At 42.0% G+C, this 17202-nt stretch overlaps 1 protein-coding gene across 1 annotated transcript in view; it reads left to right on the plus strand.

The window, feature by feature from the left end:
• Nucleotides 1-899: 899 nt before the first annotated feature.
• Nucleotides 900-17202, plus strand: part of NUS1 (NUS1 dehydrodolichyl diphosphate synthase subunit) — a 39263-nt gene continuing 22960 nt past the window's right edge. Inside the window, exon 1 of the mRNA XM_072643143.1 lies at nt 900-1491. Within this exon, the coding sequence (XP_072499244.1) occupies nt 1050-1491 (442 nt within the window). The 5' untranslated portion in view covers nt 900-1049. The remainder of the gene's footprint in view (nt 1492-17202) is intronic.

The following is a 17202-nucleotide window of genomic DNA, read 5'->3' on the forward strand; positions in this document are numbered from 1 at the left end:
TTTGGTTGAGTCACTGTGATGTAAAAGTAGGTTTAAAAAAAGTGGGTAAAAGCTTCAAAAGTGGAAAGTTCACAGGATTTGGACTCAGATGCTTTGACCAACTTTACTCTAAATTGTGTGTGGTCTGAGACTGGACGCTTTCCTGGGTTTCATCTACCTCCTCTTTAAAAGTGGGTTGGACTAGATATTATCAAAATTTCCCTTTTCCACTCTGCATCTACTTAGTGCTTTAGACTTTGTAAAATTTGGATGCATGCCGTCCTCTCGCCTAATAATTCACAATGTCCTTCTGACCTTGCGACATATCACCACGCCCATTTTACAGATGAGGCTCGGAGGATAAAGTGAAATAATCGGGGTCACACAAAATCCTACCACCCTAGGGATGGTAAGGGCGGCTGCCAGCCAACATTGAGATTGGCATCTAACTACAACCCCCCTAGCCCACCTTCTCCCAATATTTTTGGAATGGCAGGGAGGAGCCCGCCCGAGGAAAGAAGTAGTTCTTCAGTTACACCTCAGAACAAAACGCAAGGGGGTTTGTTCTGCCCCAGGGTCAGGGAAAGGGGGCACGTTGCCTAGGCTCTTCCTCCCTCCTCAATGCGGATGAATAGTCTGCGTGCACCTCGTCCTCCACACTCCCAGGGGGCGCTGTTCTCTCCCCAGCTGGGACGCTGCTCGTCAGCTCGAGCCCGCCCGTCCTCTCGCCGCCTCGGGCTCTTGCCACATCCTCCGCCCTCCGACCCAGAAGTCGCGTCAGAGCTCGACCTGGACCAATCAGAGCTTTCCATGTATCGGCAGAGGCGGGGCGCTGAGCGGGAGGAGGTGGAGGGGGAAGATGGCGGCGGGGGCGAGGTGAGGTGTTGGCAGCAGCTAGGGGCTCGGGCGAGGGGGGGGAGGGGGGGCGTCCGGAGATGGCTCGTGCCAGCGGCCGGCGAGGATAAGTGGCCCTCGCGCCGCGGGTGCGGCGACCGCAGCGGCGGTGGCGAGAGCGGGAGGCGAGGAGCGTCCGGGGCAGCGGCGGCTGACGGGCGCCGAGTTCCGCGAGCATGACCGGGCTCTACGAGCTGGTGTGGCGCGTGCTGCACGCGCTGCTCTGCCTCCACCGCACGCTCGCTTCCTGGCTCCGCGTCCGCTTCGGCACCTGGAACTGGCTCTGGCGGCGGGGGTGCCGCCTGGCCTCCTCCGCGGTCCTAGCGCCGCTCGGCTTTACCCTCCGCAAGCCCCCGGCTGCGGGCAGGAACCACCATCACCACCACCACCACCACTATCACCACCATGCCCACGGCCGCGGGGCGCCCGGCGCGGCCTCTGCCGCCCCCCACCCCCGGCTTCGCTGGCGCTCGGACGGCAAGTCTCTGGACAAGTTGCCGGTGCACATGGGCTTGGTGGTCACGGAGGAGGAGGAGCCCAGCTTCTCGGACATTGCCAGCCTCGTGGTGTGGTGCATGGCGGTGGGCATCTCCTACATCAGCGTCTACGACCACCAAGGTGAGGCCCGGCGGGTGCAGGGGGCTGGGTGCGGGGCTCGGGAAGGGGCTGGAGAGGAGCACCCCCACGCTTCGGGATTGGGAGTGAGCGTGGCGGAGGCACCGCCGGTGTTCCGCTGCCCAGGTGAGCCCTTCAGGTTTCCGAAGCTCTTTAAGGTTTTAGCGAATGACTCCTTCCCGGTGATGATTAAGCCTTGTTTTACCGGTGAGACCTGCGGCCGCCGGGAAAGGCCAAGTGATGGTAAACCCGAGGTCCCGCAGCTCAGAAAGAGCAGACCCAGCCTCGTAACCCTAGACTCCCGATTGCCGGTCCAGGCCAGGCATCTCCGACTTGTGATGGTGAAGTGCTGTGCACTGTCGGCAATGAATGAGAATGAAAGTGAAAACCTGCTGGTCTGCGCTCGGGCGCGGAAGGCGCAGCCCCCCGAACCCCGCTAGGCTCCGTGGGAGGAAAAGAGGCAAAAGCGGCCAAGCGAGGTTAAAGGGGTCTGGGGTACAGGGCCCTGCTCTAGAAGGCTGAGGGAAATACAGGGAAGCGTAAATCACAGTTCCTGTTCTGGAAGCGCAGGAAAAGTTGACTGACAGTCCAAGACATAGTATTTAAGAGCTAAGTCATGGTTACAGACTGTACTGCACAGTGCTAGGATTTGACTGAGGGAGAAAACCCTGGCTTGGTTTCCTGAAGGAAGTACTTGAGGCAGAGCAGGGTTAGGTTTGACTGAGAGAGAATTGATGAATGGTCTGAGCCTAAGAAACGGTGACTAGATCAGTTTGAGTGAAGGGTTCTTTTAGAGGAGTAATGCTCTTAGACACCTAGGTGGCACAGTGGATAGCTTAATGGACCCGAAGTCAGGAAGACCTGAGTTTAAATCTAGGTTTAGAAACCTAGCTGTGAACCTAGGCAAGTTACTTAACCTCTCTTTGCCTTAGTTTCCTGATCTGTAAAATGAAGATAATATTAGCACCTATATCCCAAGGTTGTTTTGAAGATAAAATGAGATAACATTTGTAAAGTGCTTTGCAAACTTTAAAGCAACATATAAATGCTAGCTATTTATTATTATTATTACACTATTATGTGAAGTTGAGCCTAGGTAACAGAAGCCTTTGAATAGCTGAACAATTGAGCCACTTGAAATCTAATCTTTAGGTAGCAGGGAGCCAGAGAAATCTTTTTTTGGGGTGGGAAGAGTGACAGTGAAAGATAATTTTTAGAAAGATTTAACCAGTACAGGTAATTGTTGGATTCAGTATAAATTATAAGGATGAAAGGGATAGGGACTGGATCTTGTGATTTCTTGATGGAGGGAACATCCTGATAAGGAGACTCTCTTTGTCTGCAGATTGGCATCTTATCTACCCTTTATGCTCATAGTTTCTTAGAATACTGAGAGGTTTACTCAGCTTGCCCAGTCACAGAGCCATTATATATCAGATGATGGAGTAAAACTTTGGTCTTCCTTTCTCTGAGTCCAGTGCTTTTTCCACTATGCTATGCTTCTGGAAGACAGTACGTATCAAGGGCAGAAGGGGGATAATTTCATTTTGGGCGTTAGGGTAAAAGGACTGATTTCACATAAAACTTAACAGAAAAAGAAAAAACTTGCACACTAATAACTGATGTAGGAGAGGGAGATTAGTGGAACAAAGCAGTCCCAGAATTGCATAAATGGGAGAGTAGGTGCATATATATAGATGACTTTTCATAGACTAAGGGAAAGGATCTTGGAGGAGTTGGCAAGGAAGAGAGCATTTTCATTATGCATAGTGGGAAGTCCATACTGAGCCTAGAAGTAAACATAAGCAAAGGACAGGAGACAATGAAGAGTTCAGATTAGCTGTGGAGAATGTAAGAGGGAATAGCGTGAGATGAAACTGGAAAGGTAGGATGGAGGGTTTTGAATGCCAGGGTCAGGGAGAATTTTGGATCGACCTCATATGATTCGGGTTATTGGGAAGCTGACTAGGCTAGTGTGGTAGAAAATGAATTGGAGAAAAGATAGACAAGGTAGGGAAAACCAATTAGAAGGCAGTTAAAATGGTCCATATGAGTTAGAAATGAACACCTTATCTAGTGTGTTGCACTGTGAATGGAACAGAGTAACTAGTAAATCAGAGGTAAAATTAAATGCAGTAAACATTTATTAGACATCTACATTAAGAGCAGTGTGCTAGGCACTGGGGCAGATAAAAGTGCTACTAGAAGAATTTTTGTCATGCAACTCACAATCTATTACAGGGATAAAATACAGACACAGATAAACCCTATATAAAAGGTTACAGGATAGGTATCCTGAGAACAGCATCATGCTCACTCTCTTGGCCCCTGGCCCTGCCTCTATCCTATACCCCAGTGCCATGATCCTAGAGAGTAACCCCTTTGAAGAAGAGGGTCTGCTGTTCCTGCCACTACCACCGTTGGTTGTCAACCAACTGTCACTTCATTAGCAGGCAAACCCTTATGATAAGTGCTCAGGACCTGTGCTTAGGAGCCCTAGAAATTACTCTGCCTCACCTGGCTAGTAGGTATAGATCTAGCCCAGTCTCTGAGCCTCTTTTGCTACTTCCCCTGTAGGGAAGAGAGTGCTCTATCTCTGATGTCCTTCCAGCTACCAATAGTGGCTACAGAGTTACAGCAACTCATTCCCAGGAGCCTTGGGTACAGCATCTCTCCATTCTTTCTCCTCTTTTTTCTCACCCCTTTTCCCTCGTCTCCCCATCACTACCTTTGTTTCCAATCTGGTCCTGAAACTGTTGTTCAGAAAAGCAGCCCTTGTGGAGGTGCTACCTCTAAATAAAGGCAGCATAATATAGCGGAGTCACCTGTATGACCTCATTGGGCAAGTACCTTCTTGCCTCTGGGCTTGTTTCCTTATCTACAAAGAGCTGAACTAATTGGCCTCTGATGCTCCGATGTTCCCTTCCAGCTCTACATTTATAATCCTTGGAACTGCCTCAGTGGGGTCTTATTGTCTCCTGCTTTCTCAGCAGCCCTAGGTATGAAAAACTCAGGGGGAAAAAATTCTCACAACCAAAATCCTTGGCATTATCAGATGGTTCAAATTCAGAAATGGATATAGTTTTATTAATAATCAGTAAAAAATTTATTGTCAATAAACATTTATTAAGTACCTGCCCTGTGCCACACAGTGGGCTAAATGCTGAGGATATCAAAACAAACAAACAAAAAAGATAGTTCCTGCCCTCAAGGAGCTTACAATCCTTAAACTCTAATGGGGGAAGACAGAACAGAGATGGTAACCAAAAAGGAGAGTGGAAGAAGGTATCCCATGCAAGCGTATGATAGAGAAGTTGGTCAGAGAAGCCCCTAAGTAGTGCAGCCAGGTGAGGTGAAATGTCTGGGCAGAGTTCCCCTCCTTATAAGGAGAGGGCTGGCGTTCATGGCCGCTCCCTCAAAAGAGAGGCTGAGGGTAGTGATAGGTGGTATACCAAGGCTGATGAGATCTTGTCGGATGATGAGGTTATCCCTATTATGAACTTCCTTGGGATATGGTGGAAACATCCCACAGTAGTGCAGCCCAGCGAGAAATGAGGAATTTAGTGGAAATGACACTAAAGAAACTGTGATATGTTCTGCTGTTGTAGCTTGAGACCACTGGCCTTTACCTTCTTGCTCTAGCTAAAACATGCTTTTTGTCTCTCTCTATTGGAATGGGACCTCTTTGAGCAGAGCTTTGTTTCTTTAAAAGCCCTACATTTGTCATGTAACAATACATTTATTATGTATGTAATGTACTGTTCTATAAAGTTTTGTGGAGTTTTGTTCTAAAACGTGCTGGATTTAGTCAAAAGGAACACAGAATCTCAGGTGGAAAACAATCTCAGACTCCATCTAGTTCCTGACCAGAAATACCATGTACAGGATCTCAAATGGGGGCTCATATAGCTTCTATGTGAAGACCTAAAGAGAAGAACTCACTGCTTCCCATGGCAGCCCATTCTGCTTTTGTATTGTGCTTTTTTTTTTTACTTTTCTGTCTCCAGAGATTAGCAGTATGCTTTAAACAGAGTAAGGACTTAATAAATGTTTTTTCATTCATTCATGGGGAGAATAATAGCACCTGCCCTCCTGGCTTTGTCATGAGGAACAAAAAAGATCATGATTGTAAAGGACTTAGCATAGAACCTGGCATATAGTGTTTTATAAATGTTAACTGTTGGTTGTTATTTGAGTGGGAGAGAACATGAAGTCAAAATTATGAGTAATTGCAAGTGCAGAAGAACATGGAACCTGGGTGGAAGAAGGAATTAATGAGTTTCTGTAATATTATGGGCTGTTGTTTATCATATCCCCTCACCTGCCCTTTGTGGGCTATGACCTTGTTATATCCAGTCATTCAATATTTCCCACAGGACTAGCACAATGCTTTAGACGTAGTAGCCACTTTGTTGAATGAAAGGGTTTGAAAACATAGTGTCTAAGATACCTGGTCTGAGGAATTTGAATTTGATTACTACATAGTGGGGAGCTATTGAAAAGTTTTGAGAGGAATTATGTGAAAAACACACACATATATGTGTATATTGGAAATTGCCTTGGAAAAATTTAAAGAAGTGGGAAGACCAATTAAGTTATTACAATAGTTTAGGTCAGTGGCAGTGATTAATAGAGAGGAGAGGACAAATGTAAGGGCAGTTGATTGAATGTGGGAAATGAAGGAGAAGGGGAAGAGTCAAAAGAGTTTCAAACATGGGTGTAACTTTTCACAGTTGGTACTTTTGGCATTTGTGTGGCACAGTGGATACAGCGCTGGACTTGAAGTGAGAAAACTGGACCCTGGGCAAATAAGAGCACCCCAGGGTTGTGAAGATCAAATGTGGTAATAATTTAAAGTGTTTAGCATGGTACCTGGCATGTGGTAGGTACTACAGAAGTGGTTATTTCATTCTCCTTCTCTTTTGGTAAAAATAGGAAAATCAGAAGGAAGCAAGCAGGTTTTAGGGGAAAGTTTGATTTTGGATATATTGACGTTGTGCCAAATGGGACTTCTAAGTAGAGAAGCTATTAAATATTATTATTAATTCTATCTTTCAATCATTTGACTGCCAGATTGACAAGTTTGGGTAGAGTTTTGCTTTTCAGAGTGGGGCATGGGTTTATGGATGATGTGTTTTCCTTATCTTTGTATTATTGAGGGAATCCTAATAAAGCTGCCCTCAGCCTCAATATTTCAACTTCCATATGGACCCCTGTGAATAGCAGGCATGTCCTAATTTAACTTCACAATCTGGCTTTAAACACACCACAGACTCAGAATCAGTATGACCATTTCCCCTACCTAGCCCTTCCCTGTCCCCCCCAATATCCTAACTTCCTCTTATATGTCTCACTGCTCACTAGAAAGAACAACAGGTGTGTCCATGAACTCATATTTCTCATAGAAACACCAGTTGTGTCTATGTGATGGGATCCTAGCCACTGCCTCTAACTAGCCACTGCCTCCAGACTCATTCTTCATATTTCCCACAGAAACAGCAGGTGTGTCCATGCATTCACACCACAACCACATCCATGTAGTTTCAGACAGGACCACAATAATCAGCAGCACCCCCAGGATGCCTGAGTAGGATGTAGACCCCAAGAAAATAGAAGGGACTTTCCCTAAGTAGGCACCTGCACAGTAATAGCAGAAGCTGTCCTTTAAATGAACTTAGGACATAGAGAGGCTTATTATAATACCTTTATCGTGCATATATACATACCCTGCAATGAGTTTTTCTTTATGCGTTGTGGGTAATTACATGTGCAGTTCCACTGAGGCTGAGACTCCTCCCCTATTATCTAATCCCTTAACAAGTTCCTTCTTTTTAATATTCATAATTCCTGTTATGTAATTGCATCTTTACCCTATAAAAATCCATCTTGCTTTCACTAAAGTTTCTGGTTATGAGGGGCAGAACCCTCAATAAATACTTACACTTGGATTAGAGGTCATCTGATGCTGAATTCTTTTAGATAGTGCTGCTACAGCACACCATGAAACTGCAACATTATGGTTATATCATCATTTATATAATATATTTTATGGTATGTTAGAGTAGTTCCTTTTCTTTAGCACAAACAACAACAAGCAGGATGAAGTTTAAAATTCTTGGTGATTAGCCATTTTATAGAAATAATTGAATGAACCCAAGGCAGTAAAAATTGCATAACTCTTGGGGCAGAGAAATTTAACAGATTTCCTGGAAGAGTTTATATAAAGCAGAAATGGAAATTAGGTAAGTACCTTAAGCTCTTTTTTTAAATGTAACTGGGATTGCTTATGTAAGCTAAGGTTCTTTTAAACAGGTACCTTCTCTAGTAGAGTAGTGTTGTGTACGTGATTTCCTTGCTTGGCACAGATTCAGATGCAGACAGCTGACAGACACACTTCCTGGTTCAGACAACTTCCCATTCCTGTGGAATTGCTCATGTGATTCTAAAGTGTCATGTCATCTTTCCTTTACTTTTAAAAAGGTGGGGAAGGAAGAGCTTGGAACAAGTGAGACCATTTATAAAGAAAACAAGGAGACTTTTAAGAAACATTTTCAAACCATAGAGTCAGAATACTTTTTACCTAACTTTACTAGAGTACAATTTGAGCTTTCTCTAATTAAAAGAAGTAAAGTTTTTATTTTTATTGTAACTATTCTTCTAAGTAGCAGGACATTTCACTGCAAGTTTTGATCATTCATAGATTTTGAAATGCAAGCCTTAGTAAATCAAGAGCTTTGCTCAACTAACCTGTACAAACTCAATTCATTTAGAAGTGTATTTCTGTCTATTTTTATATTGATAACTTAATATTTTAATAATGAGAACACTCACCATCTCAAACTTTTTGCTGGGGATAGTAATCAGTTAGTCAAGCATTTATTAAGCACCTACTATGCCCCAGGTGCTGGGGGAACAGTGAAAAAATGAAACATTCCCTGCCCTCAAGAAGCTTGCCTCCTTTGGGGGAGACATAATATACATAAAAAATAAATACAAGGTAAATTTATGTTAGGGGGAGGGTACCAGCAGCTGGAGAAGGGTCAGGAAAGGCTTTATATAGACAGAGTGGTGCTTGAGCAGAGTACTGGAAGAAACAGGATTCTAAGAGGTAGAGATTTAGATGGGTTTCTAAGAGGTAGAAGTTTCCTAAGGATTAGAATGGGGACATAAAGAGTGTGTGTGTCTGTGTCTGTGTGTGTGTGTGTACACCAGCCAGAATGTCAGTTTGGTGTGAGAAGGGGAGTAATACATAATCACGCTGGAGAAGTAGATTGTGAAGTCAGGTTGTGAAGGTCTTTAAAAAACCAAACAGAAAAACTTATATTACATCTTAGACGCAATAGGGAGCCATTGAAAATTGAGTCGGGCAGTGACGTTAGACCTTAATCAGACCTTAAGGCCCTTAAGGAAAATCCCTTTGGCTGATGGATGGATGGGAGTGGAGAGATATGACTTAGGGGGTCCAGTTTAGAAGCTCACTTGGAGGAGATGAAGGTCTGAACTACAGCAGAAGCCATAGGGATAGAATAGGGGATGAATGCTATAGTGATGTGGAGGTATAAACAAGATTTGGCAACTGGAAGGATGATAGTGCCCCTTAAGGGAGCAGATTTGGAAGGAGAATGAGTTTCAGAGGAAAGATAATTACTTCAGTTTAGAATATGTATAACTGAGTTCGAAATCTCTACAGGACATCCAGTTTGAAATAACTAGTAGGCAGCTGGAGATGCAGACCTGGAGCTCAGAAGAGACTAGGTTTAGGGGTCATTTGCTTAGAGATCATAATTAAATGCTTGGGGAGGGAACTGAACAGGTCACCGAGTGAGAAAGTATGGAGAAGATAGATTAGTGTATTAATACATTAAAACATGTTTTTTGCCCTTAAGGAAATTATAGGTGGGGAGACAACACAAGTATTGTTAAAATCTATCTAAATACCACATGAATTGTATGGATATTAACTGTAGTAGAAGTTTAGAAGACAGAAAAATCATTGTGGACTGGAGTGGTCAAGAATAACTTCTTTCTGAGAGTTGAGGCTCCAGCTAAGGGATGGATAGGATGTGTGTAAGCAAGCTGAAAATCAAGGTAGAGAGAGAATGTTTAGGTAGAGGGGTGGTCTTGGGCAAGGACGTGGAGGCAGAAAGGTACATGCTAAGTTCGGGGGACAGCAAATAGGCTAGTTTGACTGGAATAGAGGGAGTAGAGTAGTGGGAGTTAAGTTCATAGGATTAAACTGGAGTTTGACTAGCCAGCTCATACAGTAGGAAGGACTAGTGTTTGAAATTAAAAATGAAAGTCTCTGCTTCAAGGATCTTGGAACATATAGATAACAATATACAAGATAAATAAAAAGTAAAATGATAGTAGGGAGAGGTTGAGGAGGAAGTAGGACAAAGCAGTTGGGATAGAGTCAGGAGAAGTTTTATGTGGTGCTTCAGCCCCATTCTTTGTGATAAGAATTAGAGTTTCATTTACTTGTGTCTCTCCTGATATTCAGAATCTATTTACTTGAGTTGAATATAGCCACAAGATACTTGCTATTTTGTTTTCATTCACCATAATGTTTTCTGTTGTCTGTTGTGTAGGTAAATTTTCATTTCTTGCAGAAGTTGGAGTATTTTTATTTGCAGCAATCACCAGAATGCTGATAGACCCTGAAGTCTTAATAAGTGGACAAGGCTGCTATATGTCTGTGATTCCAGATTCATGAATAAATAGCAGGGAGCTTTCAGAAACTGCCTAGGCATAACCCATCAGGCTCAGATGGCTCTTTGATGCTAAAGTGTTAACAAAGTCATGCTTGTTTTTTTGTCCCTTCAGGTAAAGTCAGCTCTAGAAGTCCTTAAAACAGTATTCATTGTTGGAACCTAATCATCACCACCCAGCTGCCATGGTAGCTGAACTTTTAGGTGCTATAAGCTGGATGGAAGTAAACTTTGTTTATTTGGGTTGAATTATTCATAAAAATCATCCATCCTTCCTAATGCTTGTTTTTCCTTATTGAGTGTAATCTTGATTTAGCGATAGTTAACTAATTAACGTAGGAATTTTTTTTTTAATTTTTAGGTTGCAATTTTATATTGTTTACTTCCCAGGCAGGTTTTCATAGACTTTTCTCTCCAACTGATTGGGTTCAAATTCAGTTTCACCTTCAAGTTATAGTTCTGAAGTTATGTAGTTGAGAAACTTATACCTTAGTAATATGTCACCCATTGCCAAATTATGTAACCTGCTTTGATTTCATTGGTACAGGAACTCCTGCTACTAATGTGTTTTGGTGCCTGCTCTACAATTTATATTCTTAGAGAGTCCGTTGGAGCACTGAGAGATTAATTGACTTACCCAAGGTTGCAAATAATAATTATTGCTAACATTATAGCACTTTATATGTGTCATTAGACTAAGGCCTTTTTTTGTCAGAGGAGGGATTTAAACTCTGGAGGTCTTTTTCCTGCTTTTGAGGACAGTTTTATTTCCACTGCTTATACTTTCAGTTTTACTGAAGTACAGGATTTTCATAAACTCCTTGTACAGCTGACTTTATGTGGGGGGGGAGAAGTGTAAATGATATTGAAAGGCAAATTGACTGTTCTTATTCAAGTTGAGAGAGACTTTATTAGCTGTATATTCCTGTGATAGCTATTTTTATTTCTCAGGATTGGAATGGAACTTTGGTATGGTGGAAAGAGCACTCAATTTGGAATCAGATTTGGTTCTGCCATTTCCTTAGAAGATGTGTGAATTTGGGCAAGGTACACATCCTTTGATTGCATTTCCCGGACTGCAAAATAACTTCTTCACAGTTGTGTCAAGAATAAAATGATAGTATATGTGAAACACACTGTAAACCATAAAACATTATTTATCAGCTATTATTAATAATACGTGGTATACAAATCTGAAATTTCCTAAATAATTAATAAATATGTTTTAAAATTCCACATACAAAATGTTCTTACATCTACTTATACATATATATATGTGTATATATATATATGTCTTTTAAAGTTTAAGCCAAAAGGCTTTATGTAGTCAAAAACACTTCTCAAGAACATTTTTTACAGACAGTGAAGGATATGGTGATTTCTATACAGAGGAGGTTGAAAAAATAACTTTCAGAGGACATACATATAAAGCATAGTACTGGAACTTGGTTTTAGACTGCTTGTCTATAGCACAGATCTGTTTGTGATCTTCCATATTTCTCTGCCTTTTAAGTTGCTAGATTGTAGGAAGTTCAACATCTCTGGCTTATAAGGAGTTTATATTTTATCTTATAGCAAATAGGGAGCCCCTGAATGTTTTTAAGATGAGAAGTGAAATAGAACTTTGGGAAGTATTTTGGCATACCTTAGGAACTTGGGAAGCTATTGTAGTGGTTCAGTCAGCAGATGATAAGGGGGGAGAGAGAGAGAGAGAGAGAAATGTTCTAGAAGTAGAATCACAGTTGATTGCATATAGAATATGAGAAAAGTTTTTGATTGGCTAAGAGGTAAAAACCCTTTGGAATTGGGAAGATGGAAGGTCCCTTCAACAAAAATGTGCATGTTTAGGGCAAAAGATGTTGAGATTGAAATATCTTTGAAATATCTATAAAATATCCAGGAGGCCACTGATGGTATGGGACTGGAGTTAAAGAGAGACATTAGAGTTGGAGTTATAGATTTACAAATTTTCTGCAAAGAGATGATACTTGAAGGTATAGAAGTTGATGAAGCTATCCAGAAAAGTATGTATTGAGACAGACAAGAAAGGGGATTGGAGATGGTGTTCTAGTAAAGGAGACTTTCTTTGCTAGGAAAAAGGAAGGAGTCAGACAGGTAAGAGGACAACCAGAAAAGAGGAATATTGTGGAAACTGAAGGAGGAGAAAGTATTCAGGAATGAATATGTGGTCACCAGTTAAAGAGATTAAGAATGCTGCTCTCCAAAAGTTGTGTGTGTGTGTGTGTGTGTGTGTGTGTGTGTGTGTGTGTGTTTCAAAGGTAGGATACAAAGTGTATAGCATGTCATCTTACAGTTCTTTTGCTGAGATTTCCTGCAGCTCTTCTATCACCACTTTTGTCTGTGTCGGTGTGATGCATCCCCCTTCCAAGGTGGATTGGGTCTTGAGAAATTAGTAAATTGCATTGTTATGGTCCTAAAACATTAGGTAATCTATATTGCATAAGGGAGACTTTTCACTGGTGTAGGATCAGGAGAGGGCTGGATAATGAGGCATTGCTGAAAGCCTTATTTGCAACAAGATCTGTTGAATTACAGGTTATAGATTACTAGGCTGTACTCTTGGGCATTGAGTGGGTTCTAAAGCTATGCATGTGTATATATATGTAAACCATGTATGTATCTATGTATGTGTGTATATATAAAGTAAATTTCACAGTCACAGCTGGGGAGAGAACATGTACTTTTTTTTTTTTTTTAACTTTTAACATTCATTTTCACACAATTTTGGGTTACAAATTTTCTCCCCTTTTATCCCCTCCCCCCCCAAACACCAAGCATTCTAATTGCCCCTGTGACCAATCTGCTCTCTCTTCTATCATCCCTCTCTGCCCTTGTCTCTGTCTTCTCTTTTGTCCTGTAGGGCCAGATAGCTTTCTATACCCCTTTACCTGTATTTCTTATTTCCTAGTGGTAAGAAAGTTACAGTTGATCCTAACACTTTGAGTTCCACCTTCTTTACCTCCCTCCCTCTCCACCCCTTCCATTTGGAAGGCAAGCAATTCAATATAGGCCAAATCTGTGTAGTTTTGCAAATGACTTCCATACTAGCTGTGTTGTATAGGACTAACTATATTTCCCTCCATCCTATCCTGTCCCCCATTACTTCTATTCTCTTTTGATCCTATCCCTCCCCATGAGTGTCGACCTCGAATTGCATTCTCCTCCCCATGCCCTCCCTTCTGTCATCCCCCCCACCCTGCTTGTCCCCTTGTCCCCCACTTTCCTGTATTGTGAGATAGGTTTTCCTACCAAAATGAGTATGCATTTTATTTTTTCCTTTAGTGGAATGTGATGAGAGTAGACTTCATGTTTTTCTCTCACCTCCCCTCTTTATCCCTCCACTAATGAGTCTTTTGCTTGCCTCTTTTATGAGAGATAATTTGCCCCATTCAATTTCTCCCTTTCTCCTCCCAATATATTTCTCTCTCACTGCTTGATTTCATTTTTTTTTTTTAAGATATGATCCCATCCTCTTCAATTCACTCTGTGCACTCTGTCTCTCTGTATGTGTGCATGTGTGCATGTGTGTGTGTGTAATCCCACCCAGTACCCAGATACTGAAATGTTTCAAGAGTTACAAATATTGTCTTTCCATGTAGGAATGTAAACAGTTCAACTTTAGTAAGTCCCTTATGACTTCTCTTTGCTGTTCACCTTTTCATGGTTCTCTTCATTCTTGTGTTTGAAAGTCAAATTTTCTTTTCAGCTCTGGTCTTTTCATCAAGAATGCTTGAAAATCCTCTATTTCATTGAAAGACCATTTTTTCCCCTGAAGTATTATACTCAGTTTTGCTGGGTAGGTGATTCTTGGTTTTAGTCCTAGTTCCTTTGACTTCTGGAATATCTTATTCCATGCCCTTCGATCCCTTAATGTAGAGGCTGCTAGATCTTGTGTTATCCTGATTGTATTTCCACAATACTTGAATTGTTTCTTTCTAGCTGCTTGCAATATTTTCTCCTTGACCTGGGAACTCTGGAATTTGGCCACAATGTTCCTAGGAGTTTCTCTTTTTGGATCTCTTTCATGTGGTGTTCTGTGGATTCCTTGAATATTTATTTTGCCCTCTGGTTCTAGAATCTCAGGGCAGTTTTCCTTGATAATTTCATGGAAGATGATATCTAGGCTCTTCTTTTGATCATGGCTTTTAGGTAGTCCCAGAATTTTTAAATTGTCTCTCCTGAATCTATTTTCCAGGTCAGTTGTTTTTCCAATGAGATATTTCACATTATCTTCCATTTTTCCATTCTTTTGGTTTTGTATTGTGATATCATGCTTTCTCACAAAGTCCTTAGCGTCCATCTGTGCCATTCTAGTTTTGAAAGAACTATTTTCTTCAGTGAGCTTTTGAATCTCCTTTTCCATTTGGCTAATTCTGCTTTTGAAAGCATTCTTCTCCTCATTGGCTTTTTGAACCTCTTTTGCCAATTGAGTTAGGCTAGTTTTCAAGGTGTTAATTTCTTCAACATTTTTTTGGGTCTCCTTTAGCAGGGAGCTGATCTGCTTTTCATGCTTTTCTTTCATTTCTCTCATTTCTCTTCCTAGTTTTTCCTCCACCTCTCTAACTTGATTTTCAAAATGCTTTTTGAGCTCTTCCATGGCCTGAGCCCATTGGGTGGGCTGGGACACAGAAGCCTTGATTTCTGTGTCTTTGTCTGATGGTAAGCATTGTTCTTCCTCATCAGAAAGAAAGGGAGGAAATGCCTGTTCTCCAAGAAAGTAGCCTTCAATAGTCTTATTTCTTTTCCCTTTTCTGGGCATTTTCCCAGCCAGTGACTTGGCCTCTGAATATTCTCCTCACACCCACCTCGCCTCCTGATCCTCCCAGCCAGCGTTTGGGGACTGAGATTCAAATGCTGCTTCCCGCCTTAGGGCTTTTGGAGGGGGCAGGGCTGCTATTCAGTGTGAGAATTAAGTTCAGGTGGTCAGGTTGGGGCATGGCTGACTCTCAGGCTCAGTTCCCTCAGGGAGTTTATGCACAGACCTTCTACAATGGATCCGAGCTCCTGTCTGCTTGGGGAGCCCGGATCTGCAGCTGCCCCCAGCCTCCACCTCCCGGGGGGGCCTGAATTATGGGGGCACCCCACTCCCCTCTCGACCTGCCAAAGAGACTCTCTCACCGACCCCCGTCACCTGTGGGCGGAGGGACTTGTGCGGCTGCTGGAAATCCCATCCCTGAAGCCTGCTTGGGTCTTTCTCTTGGTGCTGTGGCCGCAGCAGGTCTGGGCTGGGCTGGGCTCCTCGTCTGCAGCGCAACGGACCTTTTGCGAGAGGTTTGCAGGTCCTTCTGTGGGTGGAGGGACCCACATGGCCGCTGGAGATCCCGTCCCTGAAGCCCGCTCGGATCTTTTCCTCTCGGTGCCATGGCCGTGGCAGGGCTGCCCTCTGCTCCCAGTCCCAGCGCCCAGTCCGCAGCGCGAAGGACCCACCGCGAGAGGTTTGCAGGTCTCTCCGGAACAGAAATCTCCCTCGCTCCAATATTTCGTGGCCTCTGGGTGCAGGATTCACCGTGAGTTACTCCCCTGTAGCCGTTCTGTGGTTTGTGGGTTCGGAGCTATGTGTATGTGCGTCTTTCTACTCCGCCATCTTGGCTCCGCCCTCCTTTTTTTTTTATAGTACAGAAAATTTATAAAAATATACTTGTGCAGGTACATATGATTATAGACACAAACATACACATTCATAAACAAATGTATATGTATAAAATACCTCCTTATCCCTCAGATGTAACTGAGAAACCTGTGAAGGTCAATTATTAAACAACAATAATAAAATGCAAACAACTTAATGTTTAATTTTTTTTACAAATTGTATTTTTTAACTCAGAAAAACTGATGACATCATAGTTTAGTGAACTAGAATAACTGGCTTGGTTATAGTTTCAAATCTGTATTCTGCTAAGTGAATGTAATTTTCAATTCATCTCTGCAAATAAAAGTTGATCTTACGTACAAGAATACACATTTGTTAGAAAACATAGTAATTAATGATGAACGTCTTATTTCAATCAAAACACACATTCCAAGACTATTCTCCTTCTAGCATTTTATGTGGGAGTTTAGAGATGATAGTACCAATGAGAATGTAGATAGTAAAATATCAGAACTAGCAGCTCACGGTTCCAGTTTAGACAAGAAATTAGATTCCCTGCAAAATGCATTAGAAGAGGAAGTGAAGACAAAGTAAAGAATACAAACACGTTTGCAAATACCATTATGGGATTGAAGAGAAGAAAGTTGCACTTCTGCCTAATGAATTACATGATTTAGCAGACAACCCCATCCCAAAGTAGCGGAGATGTGCAAAAGAAATGTAACCTTTGAGATTTATAGTAGCCATCTAAAACTGTGGCAAACAGGATTGCAAAATACTTACATTCCTAGACTTTACAAACATAAATATGTTCAAGAAAAGTATCTTCTTTTTGGGGAAGAAATGCTGCATTTCTTATAGTAGAAAAGAGCTGGAAACAAAGTGGATACCTCGTCTCAAAAAGGGCTGCACCAATTGTGGTATATGGATAAATTGAAAATACCATTGAGAACATGCACTTTTTAAGTTTCTGCCTTGTGTACTCTAATAATATAACCCCAAACTTTCACATATTTTATAGAATCATAGTTAGAAGGGACATTATCTTGTTTAACATCCTACTAAAAGCAACAATTCTTTCTGCAGATATCCTTGTCAGATTATTTAATTTGATCCTTACAGCATCTGTGTAAAGTAGTAAGGACAGTAGTAAGGATGCATCTTATAAATAAAGAAAATGAGTCTCAATGAAGTTCTGAAAACACAGCCAATAACTGGCAGAATTTGGCTTAAAATCTATTGTCTTCTGACTTTTGGTCTAGAATATCATACCTCTCTATCCAAGCATGTTCCCATATTCTCTTCTTCAGTAAGCTAATTCCATTTGAAATTTTATACTGAGACAGCCTCATTCCCTACAGCATGTGTCCCAATAAAACTATTTATTGGCATATA

Source organism: Notamacropus eugenii, chromosome 2 (genome assembly GCF_028372415.1).
Source record: "Notamacropus eugenii isolate mMacEug1 chromosome 2, mMacEug1.pri_v2, whole genome shotgun sequence".
Lineage (NCBI taxonomy): Eukaryota > Metazoa > Chordata > Mammalia > Diprotodontia > Macropodidae > Notamacropus > Notamacropus eugenii.